Genomic DNA, 17513 nt, shown 5'->3' with positions numbered 1-17513 from the left:
AAAGTCCTCACAGAAATAAATACAAAATATCAGAGCGCTGAAGTCAAGACTCACCTGCCATGGCTGCTGCTGACTTCAGATCCTTTCCCCAACTGAATCCTTGAACAATAAAAAACAAAGAAAGATGAGTGACCCCTGTCCAAATCCACCACTCAAGACTGAGTCAAGGTCTCACCAGCTTCTTATGTAATCTCCCATAAAGCATCCTGTGACGCCCACTGATGCTGGACTGTGGATCTGGCTCCATGGGACAAAATTGTCGAGTGACGCCCAGCGTGCTTTGGCATTCTTCCCTGCACATTTTCTTTATCATAATCACAAGTGAGCGTGTGTCAGTAATGACTTTATGACTGAGAACTCAGATGCAATGACTTGGAGATAAACAGGATCTGGTACCACAGCTCTATTAATAAAATTGACATAATAACTGGGTATATGACTGAGAAACTTAAGTTTGTATTATCTTATCTTTGCTTGCAGTATTAGGCTAAGTGTTTGAAGAAAGGAGGAGAGAAAGAAAAAAGGCATTCCTGCTACAGAAGAGAAGACAAAAGACCAAATCTTTCCATTCAACTATATAGATTGCACTTTAAAACATACCTCCTTGAAACAGTTATAATATAAAAGAATCTCCCAACAAAAAAACACATAGAGGTGGAAACAGTAGATAGGCCACCGTTCAAAACGTATTGTCAACAGCTCAGCTTTATGCTCAGTGGCTCCGTATAGTCGTGGAACTTTAGGCCCTGTCCACACGGAGACGAAAATGATATATTTTGGTTTCATTTTGAAAAAGTTTTCCCGGGACAGTTTCAGGAAAAATCCATGTATCCACAGAACCTCTGAAAATGACTGGAAACGCTGTATTATATATGCCAAGCCTGTAAGTGGTGCTGTTCTGCTTCCACGGAAATGCACCAAAAGAGGGAAGAAGATCAAGGAAAACTGACCCAAATTCTTCTAGTATCCCTCCTGGTTGTTCTCCACGGTGGATTTAAGAACATCTGGTGTCTGCTTTTCGTGGTGGTGGTAAAGGAGCATCGGAGTTTGCTGTAAAAGCCTTAATAAGCTCAATAAGCTTCTGCAGCACAAACACAACCCTGTAACCGCCATTGTTGTTTTGGTTCGATATGCGCATGTGGGATAAGTGGCCTACGCTATGTGTGCCGTAATTGTTTCAAGAAAGATGTGGTTGGCTGTTCACACGGAGACAAAACAGTAAGCGTTTACAGATTTGTTCACTCTGGGACCCGGTTTCAAAAAGTAGCGTTTACGGCCTCTCAAAACGCCGTTTCTGTGTGAATGAAACACCAATAAGACAAAAAACCTATACCTATACTCCTGAATTCGTCTCCGTGTGGACGGGGCCTTAAACTATTCGGAGGGTTCATCAGCTATCATTAATAATTACACTGAGTTTACCTCAGTCTCCCGTTGTCAGGGGCTCATTAGTGTGATCCCCAGAGCGTGTGATTTTTCCCAGGAAAGTTGCAGCTTCCTAACCTTGCAAAGCAGATGGATACGCCCCTTTCCTTGTTTTTCACTGGCGAACCATCTGGTGAGTCAGGTTAGATACCAATACTTTTGAAGAAATAATAAAATATTGAACTCCCAAACTCTCAAAAGGTACAAATTTCAGGCAAATTAAAAGGCGTATGCATATCATTCAGAAATTCATTGCTGGAGAAACATCAATTAAAATAAAATATTTGTGCAAGTATAACAGATGGGGAAAATTATACTGCATAAATATATTGTCTTTTTCTTTTTTGGGGTATTCAGTATGTAGTATGGTGTATTGAGGGTTAATTTCACCAAAATCTTCTGTTTTATCCATGTATTTTTAAGTCTTTAGTTTGAGGAACTGTATTAGTGGCATTACGACGCCCTCTGCTGGCAGTAAGTGGGTATATTACGTCACTTCTGCCCTCTTGTCAGTCTACTTATGCTGCGTTCCAGGCAACCCGTAACTCGGAAATTTCCCAGTTGAAATCTCCGAGTTCCAACCTGAAAGCTTTCCAGGCAAATTACGACTTCAGTTTGAGCGCAAGGAATTCTGGTATGTAAACAAACCAACATGGCAGACATTATAAGATTAATGCTTAATCATTTCAATCACCAAAGGAGCCTGCAACTTGCTCATTTGAGTGAAACGGAGGAGGGGAAATGGCGCATAAGGTAACAGAAGCTTATACTTTCTATTTTACGGTATTTGTCGTTATTTTGAAACGTATTTAGTATTGATTAATGCGCTGAAAACTAGCTAACGCCAGAGCAGCTGCCAATGATGCATTAACAGCAGATAAATAACGTTAGAGCAATACCTTGCTATGATAAGCTTTTTCTAATGTTAGAGGCAGTGATGTGACGCCACAGGTCGTAACTCGGAGTACATCGATCTGGTACGAGTTCACTGGTGGGAAGTTACGAGTTCGACTGCCGTTCCAGTGCACATTCACGAGTTATGGGTTGCCTGGAACGCAGCATTAGAGCTCGACTGCAAGCGTAAAACACCAAATAATAGCCTGGGCGTTTATTTGTCTCAATCACTGAGCAGACCAGGCATTTATTTGGGACCAGGCAGCTATTTGGAACAGGCGTTTAATTCCTTTCTCACAAAAATCTCGCTTAACAAAAATTGGAAAAATATGGTAAAATTAATCAAACTATTTATTTACACCAGCATGAATATCACTTTTACATTTTTAAGACAACATTACAGTACCATAGTTATACTTTTGTCTTCTTCTGTCAACTCAACACTCCCTAAACATTTTAAATAGTTGTAAGGAACTAAACAAACACAAAGTTGACAGCAGACAGTTTAAAGTTAATGTCGTACCTCTTATTTTTTGGCTGCATGGCGCTGCTATCTCACTTGAGAAAACGAGAAAGGGACGGGGGTGCCCCAGCCAATGAGGAGGCTAGTACTCGCAGCCAATCAGGCTCAGGTCAGAGGGAACGTTCCTATTGGCTGTAGCCAATAGCCAATAGCTTCCGTATCTCAGCTCAGTGAGAAGTTGATTCAATGGCGGAATTACGGCGGTGTTCGGTCCTGTGTAGAATTTGTTCATGATGAGATGAAGTGTTTTCTTGCCGTTGATTTCAGTGGAAAAGCAGAGCAAAATCACTCCACGAGCGCTTTGCCACCGTGAGTATTCAATTCAGCGGACATTTGCATTCGCGAGGAGGCACGTAAAGAGAGGGGCGGAGCTACGGAGCTCAAACAGGAAGAAGACCAGGAAGGGAGGGGGAGTTGTGAGTTGATTCTATACAGTTCTCAGCTCAGTCACATATCGGAGCTTTAAATAAATTACACCCGGCATTTAATTGGAACAGGCGTTTATTTGTCAAAATGTACTGCCACACCCGGCGGTTAATTGGGACCTGGCGATTATTTGGTGTTTTACAGTATGTGTCCACTGTTGCTCAGTTTGAGTAAACTGGTTGTTATAAAAATCTGTACAGGAAATGGAATGAGTGACTTTTTCTTGTGTATTTAGCCTGTTAATCAGAGTTCGAGCTGAACACGTGTTTGCTATGTATGCTTCTGTGTCCATGTGCTAATATTACATCGTCTGCACGCAAGAGAGGATTCTGGAGGAGTAGAGAAAGGTGGTGACACCTAGACACCTAAAATCAGGACCTAAAAGAGAAAAGGAAGAAAAGAAAGAGGAGAAGAATAAAGGGGAACAGCTCTGAGCAAAGTTCTATTCAGGAGAGATGAGCGCACATGAGTGAAGAAAGCAGGGACACAGAGCAGGATAAATATGTTGGAGGAGACAAAAGCAGGGACAGAGAGCAAGATGATAGGGTGGGAAGAGACAAACCCAGGGACAGAGGGTAAAAAAGGATGATGGAGAAGAAAGCAGGGATAGAGAGAAAGATGATGATGATGATGATGAAGTAGAAGAAAGAAGGGACAGAAATCAAGATGATGAGGATGATGGAGAAGAAATCAGTTATAGAGAGCAAGATGAGGATTATAAAAAAGAAGAAAGCAGGGACAGAGAGCAAGTTTGTCTCAACACTGCATAAACTGTTTTTATTAAAAAGGACATGGATGCTCTCAGATTTGACATATCAACTGTTTACTTGTTGAATTTAAAAATACATCCCGAGCAGCTTTAATAGAGACGTTACAAACCTTCAACTAAAGAGAGAAATCATATACACCATAAAAATCATTCTAGGACCAATCAGGCAGTCTTTAATGTTAGATTTCCCCCTGACTCAAAGACAACATCATACATATGTATAAAACAGAGACACTATATTACAGAAGGTACAACACTGATTGGGAATAAATACAAATGCTGGTATGGTCTTCTTTGTATGTGTGCTCTAGTACGAGCTTATGAAAGAAAAATTACACAAAGATGTTGCTACACAGTGCAAAAAAATTCATTGTAAAAACAAATTGACAACAGTGAAAGCAGAAATTAACATCCAGAAAGGACCCAGGGATTTTAATTACGTATGTCATCTACTGTTTTAAGTATCCCTGCAGAGATCCCTCGCTAACACTGTCCATTCAGAGCTTTACCATCAAAGCCCCATCTCTGTGCTCTTCTGCCTTCAGCACCTTTTCCTTCAGGTCACCATTTCATTCTTCACACTTTAGCCCAGCAGTCCAGGCCACCTTCATAAAATGACCTGAAAATTCACAGCAGATTCACCCTGAGACACAGAACCAAGCAGCATTCATCCAGGAAAGAGGGTCAGCCTAGAGTACAGCCAGCTTTAGATCTTGGTCTGTTTATCCATTTCAGGGCTGGATTCAGTGCTGGAGTCGGAGCTCCTCCTGCCCTCGCTGTGTTTTTCATCAGAGTCCTTCTTCGCCATCTCCAAACTCTTCCTCTTCTCTTTTTTGTCAGGCTCCATCTGAGCGAACTGGGCCTCTATCTTAGCCGGGTCAGTGTAGGTGTAGAAATAGGCCATGATGGCGAAGATGATGCAGACGAGCACCAGCAGAGAGGCGAAGAGGATGTACTCGGCCCACTGGTGTAATTAAACAGACAAATGAATGAATTTGAAGTTTATCTTAAAGAATCAGAATCATTTTAATTTGCAAAAGTATTTTTTAAACCAGGAGATACTGGGCTGTTTTCTGGTTTGCTTTCCGGTTTGAATACTTTTTTTGCTTCCCTCTTTTTTGTCTCAGGTTTTAAACCTAATAGAGCAAATATAACTGATAGTTCTTAATAACACTAGACGGAACAAAGTATTGATTGATTGATTCATATTTATTTTTGGAACTTCTAAATAAAAAATTAGCTGCATTAAAATTAGTAAAATAAACAATAATATTGAGTGAGGGAAATCTAGAATTATAAATCTGGTACTTCTTTTTTTTTATCGATGAAATAAACCTGTACTGAACCGTGACACCAAAACCAAGGTACGAGCCAAGCCGTGACCTCTGAGAACCGCTACATCCCTAAAACTAACCTCTTTCTCTTTTGTGAAGAAGAAAATTTCACACTTTGAAACACCTAAAAAACACAGGTGGGAATTCTAACCCAGTGGATAACTTCACCCAGGGTGCAAACATGTCTCATATTAAAGACTAACAAAAACCCACCAGAAACATGAGCAAAAGAACCTCAGCAGGGATCACTGTACTACAGGAAACATCCAAACACATGGAAACACTCTGCCCAAGGGCATGATGGGAACTCTGCTCACACATCCCACCAGATTTGAGATTATGGTGGGCAAAGCTTAGATCAGTTGAACTAACACTGGTGGATCAACAGTATCAAAAAACTCCAACACTGAAGACAATTTCAAAAAATTTTCTTTGGAGGGGGGGTAAGGGGCATCCCATGTACGCTGGTGGCCTGAGTTCCTATTTTGCCTGTGGCCCTTTTCTGCAAATCTCTCCCCACTCTCTGGTCCCCATTTCTGGCTCTATTAACTGTCCTCATCAATCAATTGACCTGTGGCTAAGTCCCACCCTCAAACACGATGAGCCAATCACAGTGCGTATAGCCTTCCCATACACTCAGACATTTTCTGTACGGACGTCCATTGAAATGCATTGCAGAAAGTTAGTTTTCATTCATCTTTATGAAATTTTTTTTGGAGATTTTAAGTTTAAAAATGGTCAAACGGTGTTCATGGAGTACATGCGACTCAGACACAAAGTATCCTGAGAGGCTGGGTGATGGGGTGTGTTTTTTACCCTTTCCTAAGCCACATCTCAACCAAGAAAAGTGTCTTCTTTGGATAAAGTTGTGCAGTAGACCACAACATCAACTCAATGTGACTAAAATTAACAAGGATGTGTACATCTGTTGTAAGGTAAGTCAACATCGTATTTGAGGCAACATATTGTCACTATGCTGGAAAGAAATATAAAGTTATCTTTAACATCTCTAACGTTAGCTAAAGTTAGCCTAACGTTAGCCTAACGTTAGCTCCTAGCAGCATTGTTGGTAATGTCACGTTGTTTGCTGGGAGTTCATTGGCCTATTTTGTTCTAGTTTTTGTACTTTGGTGATCATACATCATTGTTAACCGTTATCTAAAGGGTTCTAGTTAAACAAACGTTAACTTCTGGAGCTTAGCTTCATTAACGTATCTGTAATAGCCGAGATAACAAAGGTTGGCAAACATTATGCTGAATGATTCAATGTAAAGACTGTAGCACCAAACTAACGTAGAGACACTCTTGGTAAAGATGGTAAAAAGGCCGTTATACTTTTATTCTGAGCCAAAAACCTTAACTTCAGTGGTACTTTGATTCTGATCCTCTAACTTATTGTCTGAGATTGTGATGGCAACGAGACGCGGTATATCATGTTTGCACTGGGACCTGTAAATTTTGTCCTGTAACTGAAGCTTTTTATCGACCTTCTCAACAATGAAATGATTAATATATCCCTCCAATGCGTATTTTAGACCCTTTTGGTGACTTCCAGATAATATGTGATCTTTCTGTTTCCAAAAATCATCTATGACCTCCTGCAAAATGTCTCCTACACCTGCCACAGCTCCTGTCACTGAATGTTCATTGTTTGTCTGAGTGAGTGGAGGGGAGCGTGGCTTAGCCATAGGTCAATTAAGCCCCAAAAATATCAAAACAAAGGAGTTTTAAAACAAGTGATGGTGACGAACAAGTGTGCAAAATTAACCCCTTAAATTCTGATTTTAACACACATTACCTGTTTTTGTGTTCTAAAAGAAATGGCAAGTACTTCTGCAACATTTAAGGATTTGTCAAGGTTAGGGAGGTTAAACATGTCCTCAGATGGTTTAATAAAACCCACCCACCTGATCTGGGAGCGTTGCAGCCTCAGCGACAATGAGCACAATGATGTTACCTACGGCAACGGTCAGCAGCCAACCAGCCTGCAGCACAGACTTCATATTGCTCGGAGCCTGTGAAGCAAAAGGAGGTTTTAAAATAAAACTTAGAAACAGCCTGATTTCAGTTCTTTTTCTGCCTTTGCATAGGACAGCACCCTCTACCTGTGAGTAGGAGAACTCCAGGCCGGTAACAGAGAAGACAACCTCTCCAGCAGTCATGAGGAAATACTGAGGAATCTGCAAGGCCATGTGGACGGAGTTAGGGCTGATATCCATCACTGGTTTGATGCCGTCTTGACACTGCAACAACAAAGACACAGATGTGTTATCTTACTTTAAAACAACAATTCAAGCCTTTTTTTTTTTTTTTTTTTTTTTTTTTTAAATTTTGACTTAAAATGTCATGAGTTACATTTTCTCCAAATGTGAACGTTGATGGGACCAAAAGGGTGTAGGAGCTGCCGAAGTCCAGAGTCATACTGTATTCACACTGATTTCCAGAGGTATCCCTGATGAGGAACTTTGCTCTGACATAACAAGAAAGAGTCAGATTAAAATAAAATCTCTAGAATGTAAAGTATCTTTTTGAAGATGCCATAAAAATCAGCCTTACTCTCCCTTTTTTAATTGAACATATTCCGACATGTTGTAGGTGACGATGTTCCCAAATGCTGAAGATCCAGACGTTATGTTCAAAGTTGATTGGTAACCGTTGTAAAATCTGGGGAATCAGATACAAGAAAAAAATCTATTAGGTCTTATTGATGTAACGTCTGAGACATCATTATACAATACTTGATATTACAGCTTGTAAGACACCGTCTTAATAATGTTAAAACCCCAGGTGTTTTTTTTTTTTAAGAAACTCTTTAATGCCACAATTACAGTGAAAGTCCAGTCCCTGGTTTATCAGTATTCCTGGCTACCATTACACCACAAAGACAAAAGAACACTCCAAGCAGCTCAATGAAAAGGTTATTGAAAAGTAGAGGTCAGTGGGTGGATACAAAAGAATTTGCAAGGCACTGAACATCCCCCAGAGTTCAGTTAAATCCATCATCAAGAAATGGGAGGAATATGGCACATTTGCCTAGATCAGGCTGTCCTCACAAACTGAGTGAGAGTGCAAGAAGGACACTAGTGAGAAAAACCACCAAGACACCTACGACTACTCTGAGGGAGTTCCAAGAGAAAGCCACGATTTAAGAAAACTCAGAATCACATTCCAAATTCGCCAAAAAGCATGGGGGAGACTCCAAGGTCTTTGCTCTGATGAGACCAAAATGAAGCTTTTTGGCCCTCAGACAAGATGCCAAACACTGCTCATCACCACAAACACACCACCCCCACAGTGAAGCACAGTGGGGGAAGCATCATGCTGTGGGGATGCTTCTTAGCAGCCCTGGAAGGCTTTTAAAGGTAAAATGAGAGAACTACTGCTTGGGAAAAGATTTATTTTCCAGCAAGACAGTGCTTGTATTATATTATATTGACCATGATTGGTTTATAAAATCAGTAAGAGGGTAAAACATCCAAAGGTGTGAATACTTCTTATCAGCACTGTCTGCCATAATTACTTTACATGGTGTCCATTTATGTATCTAAGGGGGTTAGTAAATTCTGAAAATTAAAGAAAATGTAAAACAAATGTGTCTTGTAAAAAATACATCTTCAAGCTTCAAACATTGTAAAATTGTACCTTATAGCATTGGCGCCCTCCTCTGGCTTCGCTGTTAGATCTAGGAACTGAAAAAGAAATATATTTAAGTTCATTTAACAGAGGGAAATAAATTATTAACTTAAAGTCATATATCTTTTTTGGTTGCCTTTTTCATCATTTTAATTTTACATTCTTTATGTTTACTGACAACGCAGTCAAACTTTGGTTATGAAACAGAGGGAAATAAAGAGTCCAAACAAAATCTGGATTCAGTAATACACTCACATTTGATCAAATTGTGACAATAGCAACCAAAATTGTACTTTAACCCTTATACCACACGTGTATTTACCATTTGAGGCTGACGGATGATATGCTCAGTAATGGTTATGGTATATCTAGAGCCATTCTTTAGAGAGGGTTCAAAAGGGGAACCAGAACCAAGATCCAGGACCAAAGGTTTGTCAAAGGTCATGTAGTCATTGGTGGCCTGAAGAAAAAAAGACAAGTCAGTATTACTGCAAGTCCTCAATCTAACGCATTTGGTCTGCTTGAATATGTGCGATATGTCTTATCCTCAGTACCGTGAAAGGTTCTAAGGTCAGTGGTTCCTCCCCAGCTTTGAAATCCAGTGTTGTGTTCAGCATGTTGACAAACTTTGCTTGGCTGACTTTGCTCGATGGGAACTGTGGCAGGGTTTTCTGGAAAAGACACAAAGATCTAAGTGTGAGAACTGCACTTCAAAGGCTGTGCTCACGTACACTTCAATGTGTGTTGCACTCACATCGATCTGTATCTGGACCAGAGCAGCGGCGATGAACGCAAGAGCGGCAAGGAACATCCCTACGGTCATCCTCTTCAATGGCCTGCAGAACAAGCACGAACAAACAAGCTTAGATTCATTATTGTGCTACCACAATTTATTTATGCTACCAAATGAAGCAATCTTTTAAGTTTTTTCCAAAAGTTGTTCAAAGTGTACATAAATAGAGTCAGTCTCAGCCCTGGGTGGGTCTTCTGTCATCCTACAACCCTGCCACTGACAGTAGACCTTGGCCAGGTTGTCAGAGAATATAGTTTATTCTTCTGCCTCTACTTCTCTGCTGTACCTCTTTAGGCCGGTAGCTTTTGCTTAGCAGTTTCCAGTGCTTCAGCTGGCTGTACTTCTTGGGTAGTTCTCTCTTCACCTTCACACCTTTCTGCAGTTCTGGTCGAAGGCTAACTTTTCTCCGTCTTTGCCTCCAGTCCTCTTTTCCATGCCACTGTTTCTGATTACTGCTGTCCATCTTGTAGCCAAGCATCTCTGCACATATCAGCTGATTGGTCTCAGTTATGGTCTTGGTAGAGTAGGGATAGTTAGCAGGATGCTCACATCCTTGAGAAGAGACTGGTGGCACTTCTTTCCATAGTCTTGGCAAGCAGGAGTTCTTCCAGGTCAACCCGATCTTCTCTCTCAGGTTAGCTGTCCTTGTGTTGACCTGTCCTGCTACTGGGGCTTGGTGCCCAATCTTGATGGCCTGACGTGTCATCATGGCTCCCCCTTACCGTAGCATCTTTGTACCTTGAATGAGGTACATTGTACTCATCCAAGGTAGCAACTTCTTATTATGGATAGTAGTACTTCAGTATTACCCTATTGTCCACCCCACTACATGTACAGTATGTCTTGTTCCAGTAGCCCAGTTTTCATCCGAGTGCCCTGGTTCCCAAGCACCTGACACCTGACCTTGTTGACCCGGGTGACGTCCGAGCTGGGATAGCTATCATTTGTCATTTTGCTCATCCTGAGGTAAGGCATATAGGATTAGGGACCTTATCCAAAGGTCTGCCTGGATTTTCAGCAATGCTGCCCTGACTGGGATTTAAACCCCTGGCCTCCAAAGTCAGTGTTGTAACCAACAGAGCTATCCAGGAGTGCATAGCACTGCTTTCATAGGTAAAAATGTGTGAAAAATAAAAAGTAAAGTTTGAAAACAGATGGTCCAGGTGACTTCTGACTGAATGCATTTAGAAATAAAGGCATAAAAGTCCCAAAAGTAGTGGTGAAAAAAGTGAAAAAACTCACGTGAAATTTAAGTTGCACTTGGCAATCAGTGGGTAGATGATACTGTCCATGATCGGCACCAAAACAAGGATCAAGATTGGGTTCACAGTCTAGTGGGGAAGAAGGTAAGGCACTCTTTAGCCCTTTCAATATGTCAACAGCATCAAGAAACAAAAGGAAGTAATCAACATGAGTGTCTCACCTGCATCTGATCAGGCTGGATAGTGAGGAGTCCCTGTTGAAGAAAACAGACAGAGAATCTCATTTAAACAAGCTTTTTTGTCTTTTGGGGTTTTTTTTTGTCATTAGAGGTCTTACAGTAAAAATGCAAAAGAATAAAACACTCACAAAATCACCGTTCATGGTGGTCGCCTGGAGTGTCCATCTTGAACCCTGTAGGGGAGACACAGCTCTTTGTTAGACCTGTATTTACATTCTGTATTATCTGTATGTCTTTTACTTTCTGTTCTGAGTAATCACAGCTAAATACATGTGATATCTAAGTAGAAAACAGGAGTTTACCTGCTGGTCAAAGAGGGCCCAGAACATAGGCAGAGGGATGTAGAGGAACAGCACCTTCAGCACCATCTTCACCTGTGCGATCAGGAGTTTCTAGAGTTGAAAGAAGAAATGATTATAATCTCACTGCTCGTATTGTTTTTAATGGTGTCTTCTTGCACTTTTCCTGCACTTACATCATACTTTTCCTCAGCCCAGTCCATCCAGTGCTCTCTCTTTGGGAACTGAGGAGCACGATGTCTGAAGCGGTTCTTAATAGCAAACTACAGAGAGCAAAAAAGGACATTTCCATGTGAAAATTGCCACAGTATAATTTAAAATCCACAGAGAGTTTCCTTGGTTCAATTTTAAACCAAGTTAACACATTTGAAACTTCAAACTTCTTGAGAAAACATTTTCATCTTACCCCGATGCATTTGCAGAACTTCACCATGATGTTGCCCTGAGGGGCCGTCTTTGTGTACATGCCGCTTCCAACAATGAACACGACTGCAGAGACACAAACAAGCACACCAGATACACTGTTAACCAACGTTTTACCACTCCAAACTCTAACAGCAACTAATGTGACGTAAAATGGCTCATAAAACCATTTTATCCCACCTCAGATATCAGCCTGATTTAACCTGATTTTTTAGTACAGCATAAGATCGAGAAAGACTTCATTTCCCATAAGTCAACAGTCAATGTAGTGTCACATTTCTCTGGAGCTCAGTCAGAGTGACCATCAGGTTCTTGGTCATCGCTCTTACTAAGGCCTTTTTCCCTGTCCAATTTAATTTATAGCAGGTGGATTCCAACCAAGGTGTGGAAACATCTCAGCAAAGATCCAGAGAAATGGGAGGAACTAAAGTTAAATTTCAAGTGTTGCTGCAAAGGGTCTGAATACTTATGTCAATTAGGGATAGAGACTTTTGTATGCACTGCCATAGGGCTCGAGTCAAAGTGAATTTTGTACACACTGCCATATGATTCGAGTCTAGCACACTTCTGTACAGATTGCCAGAGTGCTCAATCAAAGAAACTTTGCCACAGGGCTCAAGTCCAGGAGACTTTGGTACGCACTTCCATAAGGGTCGAGTCTAACAGACTTTCATATGCACGGTCATAAAGTTCTAGTCTAAGCGACTTTTGTACACACTGCCATAGGGCTTTAATCTAAGAAACCTTTGTATGCACTGCCATAGGGCTCGAGTAGAAGACACTTTCGTACGCACCGCTATGGGGCTCAATCTAAGAGACTTTCTTATGCCCTGCCATAGGGCTTTAATCAAAAAAAGTTTTGAATGCAGCCATATAGGGCTCAAGTCTAAGAGACTTCAGTACACACTGCTAAAGGGCTCAAGTCTAAGAGACTTTCTTACACCCTGCCATAGGGCTCAAGTCTAAGAGACTTTCTTACACCCTGCCATAGGGCTCAAGTCTAAGAGACTTTAGTACGCACTGCTATAGAGCTAGTGTCTTAAAAACTTTAGTATGCATTGCCATAGGGCTTGGGTCTTAAAACCTTCCTACGCACTGCCACGGGGGTCAGTCTAAGAAAATTTCGTACACACTGCTGTAGAGCTAGTGTCTTTGAAAATTTCGTACACACTACCATAGGGCTCAGTTTGAGAAACTTTCGTACTCACTGAGCATTAAGTTTGAAAGGATCAGGAGCCAGAGTTTCTGCAGCTGTGCACTGACAGGAACAACAGGAGCAGGGTGGAGTTTTATGTTCTCCTAATCATGCGTTTTTGAAGACAGATTGAGTTTGCTGCATGTTTTTCTGTTCGTTATAATGCACTTTGCTTTGTGAGTACTGATGATGTAGTGTTGTTTCTTGTAAGAGCCAATTTCATTAGATTTGGTCTTACATTTGTAGTAATTGCTAAAAAGGGCATCATACCAAGTGTTGTGTTTTCATGATGTACATTTATGTTGTTTACATGTGTGTTATTCATTTTCTTGTTCCTGTAGAACCACAAACACAACCACTTAAACCTGTAACTCAAACTAAAATATTAGAAATATGAACCCACCCTTCTGACCTTGATTCTCTGACTGGAATTCATCAATATTTGCCGACCGAATAACGAACATCCAAAAGTTCACGCTTTACTCCACATTAACATAAGGTTATTTTCACTTAATTTCATATTAAATAAAAGATTGTTCTTACTCAGAGCTACCACCATGAGAGCAGCTGGGACACCAAAGGCCAGTGGGTAGCAACTCTGCTGAGTGTGAATGCCACATTCCTGAGCTGCAAAACACAAAACATACCCATTTATTTAATGAATAATAAATGAATGCCTTGTTTGCTTCTTTGCCATCGGCTCTGGCGCACCTCTGAGGATGGGGGTGATGACAGTGGACAGCAGACTGCCGGCGTTGATGGACAGGTAGAAGATGGAGAAAAAGGTGCTTCTCTGCTTCTCCTGTAGGACACAGATTAATTTTGAATTCATTTCCCCAAATTCTTATGTAACACCCCATGAAAAGGAATTAATATCCCTGTGTTATCATTGTCCAGCCTTGAACAGTGTAATAAAGTGAGTCAGACTGATGCACATGTGGTTATTTGTTAATAAACAGCTAAGAGCAGTGAAACAGAGATAAAAGAAGTGCTGACAGGACTCTGCTGATAGCTCTTAATTGCTGTGTACATGTGTGAGCATGTGTGACAGATAAAGTCCTGCAGGTGTGAACATGCTTGCACATTATGTTCACATGGGGAAGTTCAATGTCTAGGTGTGTCACTACATTATAAGAATATGCATGCACATGTGATTTTGCATCACCATAGGAAAACAATCTTGTTATTTTGAAGTGTGCTTGAGGGACATCCAACCTGATGATCTTCAAACTGGTCTCCACCAAAAGCAGCCACGCAGGGTTTGATGCCTCCAGTTCCCAAAGCGATCAGGAGTAAACCCACCATGGAGAGGGCTCTGAGGTTTAAATGTAACATAGACACAGTCAGTGGATGGCTGGAATCTACCTAGCACGATATTTGCCAAACCAATCCGAGCATGTTTAACTCACATGTGGAGGGTCATGTTGTCAGGGGTGCCGTCCTGGTTTGTATCTGTGATGTCATGGATAGCACTCACAGCCATGATTACCTGTCCCAGTGCGTAAACAATGGATAGGTAAACAATAGTCCTGCACAGAGGGAGGAGGAGGAAGGAGTTAAAGAGGAGTGCAATGGGTTCAAATGAAGATAAGATGCACAAAAGTCTAAAATCCAATGATTTCATTTAAATCTGTCACAATAGTGCGTGAAGCAAATGCATTTCATTAGAAAAGATCTTTTTACTTGGTTGAAGGGAAAAGTTTAACAGAATTGGAAGCTTACTTGAACTTCCCAAGCCATGAATCAGCAACGATGGCTCCTAGGATGGGCGTCAGGTAGCAGAGAGCCACAAAGGTGTGGTAGATCGTGGTGGCGAAGTCATCATCCCATTTGAGGAAGTACTTGAAGTACAGCACGAGCACGGCTGCAGGAAGAAGCAAGAAATTAGACTTTTTTCATCTTTTATCTTTAAAGAAGTCTGACACAATGATATAAAATATTAATATTTTTAAGTAATATGTAAAAGCTCAGAATTATATCAACAAAATGCACTTAAAGTATTGAAAGTAAACATGTTTTTATGCGAGCATTTCGTAAGTAAGATGATACATTTTTTTATTAATAATTTTGATATTTAAGTCCCTGTAAAGTGATAAAAAAAAGTTTATAGTATGATAGGCCACTGTGTTATGAACCACCAGGCCAAATTTCAGTCCTGGAAAACATCTTTAAGTTTATAAAATTAAGCTTCAAAATCACGAAAATGAGGCAGTAAAATTCGCTCAAGGATGGTGTGGGCATGTCCCTTGAATGAGCTGAAGCCACACCCACTCAGGAGAAATACGATCCTCTTAAAAAAAAAAATGAAAACCCTTCTGATAAGAGAGATAGAAGGGATTTAATTTACTGTTTTCTGGCACAAATCTCTCTTTTATTACTTGTCCAATGACCTGTAGTCCACCGTAGCTGATAGATTTGGAAAATTTACCTCAAAATGAACAAATACACATCATGTAACTGGCTGTTCACTTCCAATGAAGGTAGTGACCTCATCTAACAACAGACTGTACTGAGATAAACTGCTCTGTTATTTTACATTACATTTTATATTAAATATTACATTAAATTTCTCAAATCTATCAGCTACAGTGGCCTAGAGCTTTGTGCCAGAAAACAGTAAATTGTATCCCCAACTCCTGTCTCTCTGTACTCTTTTCAGAGAATTTTTCAAATTTGAGAAGACTGTTTTTTTAATGAGTAGGCATGGCTTCTGCTCATTCAAGGGACATGCCCACACCATCCTGGAGCAGATTCTACCGCCTCATTTTTCCTGATTTTGAAGCTTAGTTTTACAAACCTAAAAATGTTTTTCAAAACTGATTTGCCTGGTGGTTCATTACACAGTGGCCTATCATACAACAAACCTAGAACATGTTTATTTTAGCATCACTTTAGAGGGACTTTAATCCCCAGAAAAACTGAAACAGTTATATTTCATTATTGTGCTTTAACCTTAGTAACTATTCAGGGCCCCAAAAGGTCAAATAATTGATATTAAAACAATAAAGAAGACAAAAACTCTAAATATTTTTAATTATCTGCCAATTGATCATTAAAGGCCCCTTCAGATTCATCGTGTGTCTCATTTGAGGGCCCAGAACCCTATGTTGGCAACCACTAGAAAAATCTAGAATGTAGCTCAAGGCTTATAGAAGACATTTTTCTGCAGTTTGCTTTAAAAATTCAAATACATGTGCATTCATTTTTATATGATTCTATATGCAAAACTTTTATTTACAACAACTTATCTTAACTGGCTGCTGTTTTTACTTCAGCAAATACACACACACACACACATCCTTGTTGTGTTTTGTCATAAGATATAATCTGTAGCTATAGTTGGAAAATAAATTTGTTAGATTAAGATAAGCAAACACCTCACCTCGCATGCCATAGTAGGAGAATCGCTCGCAGAACTCATTGACCACGATGAAGAAGATGCTGATCGGGTAGCCACAGATGGTGGCCTGCTGAGAGGAAGGAGCATGCACAGGTCAGAGATTTATCACTCAATATACCAGAGAAATTCAGATATATATGACTGTTTAAAGGGCCTTTTTCTTTCTTAAATTCATTCTTGTTGGGTTTCCAAGCAAAATACTAACTCTGCAATGAGTGGGATAAAAGTTGGACTTACACTTTTCTTCTTGGGCTTCTTTACATTTTCTTTGTCTGAAAAAATGAACAGATAAAAATCACACATTCACTCATATTTCTGACTTGTGAAATAAAAAGTGAAACATGGCATTAGTTTGTAACATACAGACTCTAAAAACTTTGTTTATATGTAAGAAGATCATAACTGGTCATTAAAAAAAAAGACAGTCCTCACAGAAATAAATATAAAATATCAGAGCGCTGAAGTCAGGACTCACCTGCCATGGCTGCTGCTGACTTCAGATCCTTTCCCCAACTGAATCCTTGAACAATAAAAAACAAAGAAAGATGAGTGACCCCTGTCCAAATCCACCACTCAAGACTGAGTCAAGGTCTCACCAGCCTCTTATGTAATCTCCCATAAAGCATCCTGTGACGCCCACCGATGCTGGACTGTGGATCTGGCTCCATGGGACCACCTTGTCCAGTGACGCCCAACGTGCATCGCCATTATTCCTCACACATTGTCTTTATCATAATAAGTGAGTGTGTGTCAGTAATGACTTTATGACTGAGAACAGGTGCAATGACTCTGAGATAAAGAGGATCTGTCAGGCTAGCTGATAAAGCAAAAACTGATAAAAAGTTCCCCAAAACTGCTTTTGACATGAGTTTCAGCACGGCTATTGGCTGGAATGTCGCTGTATGCTCATCATTCTTTGATACAATGTGTTGACCTTTGAACCCTACACTCATCTTCT

At 40.4% G+C, this 17513-nt stretch overlaps 1 protein-coding gene across 1 annotated transcript; it reads right to left on the bottom strand.

The window, feature by feature from the left end:
- Positions 1–4743: 4743 nt before the first annotated feature.
- Positions 4744–17084, bottom strand: LOC121506219 (solute carrier family 15 member 1-like). Its single transcript, XM_041781913.1, has 23 exons — positions 17031–17084; positions 16793–16827; positions 16538–16622; positions 14878–15019; positions 14565–14684; positions 14371–14470; positions 13867–13957; positions 13699–13782; positions 11944–12026; positions 11714–11800; positions 11541–11630; positions 11367–11411; positions 11221–11253; positions 11040–11128; positions 9759–9840; positions 9559–9675; positions 9327–9464; positions 9014–9060; positions 7928–8035; positions 7727–7841; positions 7477–7614; positions 7279–7386; positions 4744–5001 (listed from the first exon to the last, which is right to left on the bottom strand). The coding sequence occupies exons 1-23, from the start codon at positions 17035–17037 to the stop codon at positions 4744–4746; spliced, it is 2202 nt and encodes a 733-aa protein (XP_041637847.1). The 5' UTR covers positions 17038–17084.
- Between the last annotated feature and the right edge of the window lie 429 nt (positions 17085–17513).

Source organism: Cheilinus undulatus, linkage group 24 (genome assembly GCF_018320785.1).
Source record: "Cheilinus undulatus linkage group 24, ASM1832078v1, whole genome shotgun sequence".
Classification (NCBI taxonomy): Eukaryota; Metazoa; Chordata; class Actinopteri; order Labriformes; family Labridae; genus Cheilinus; species Cheilinus undulatus.
The sequence above is the reverse complement of the archived record's forward strand: the minus strand, read 5'-3'. Positions and strand labels throughout refer to the sequence as shown.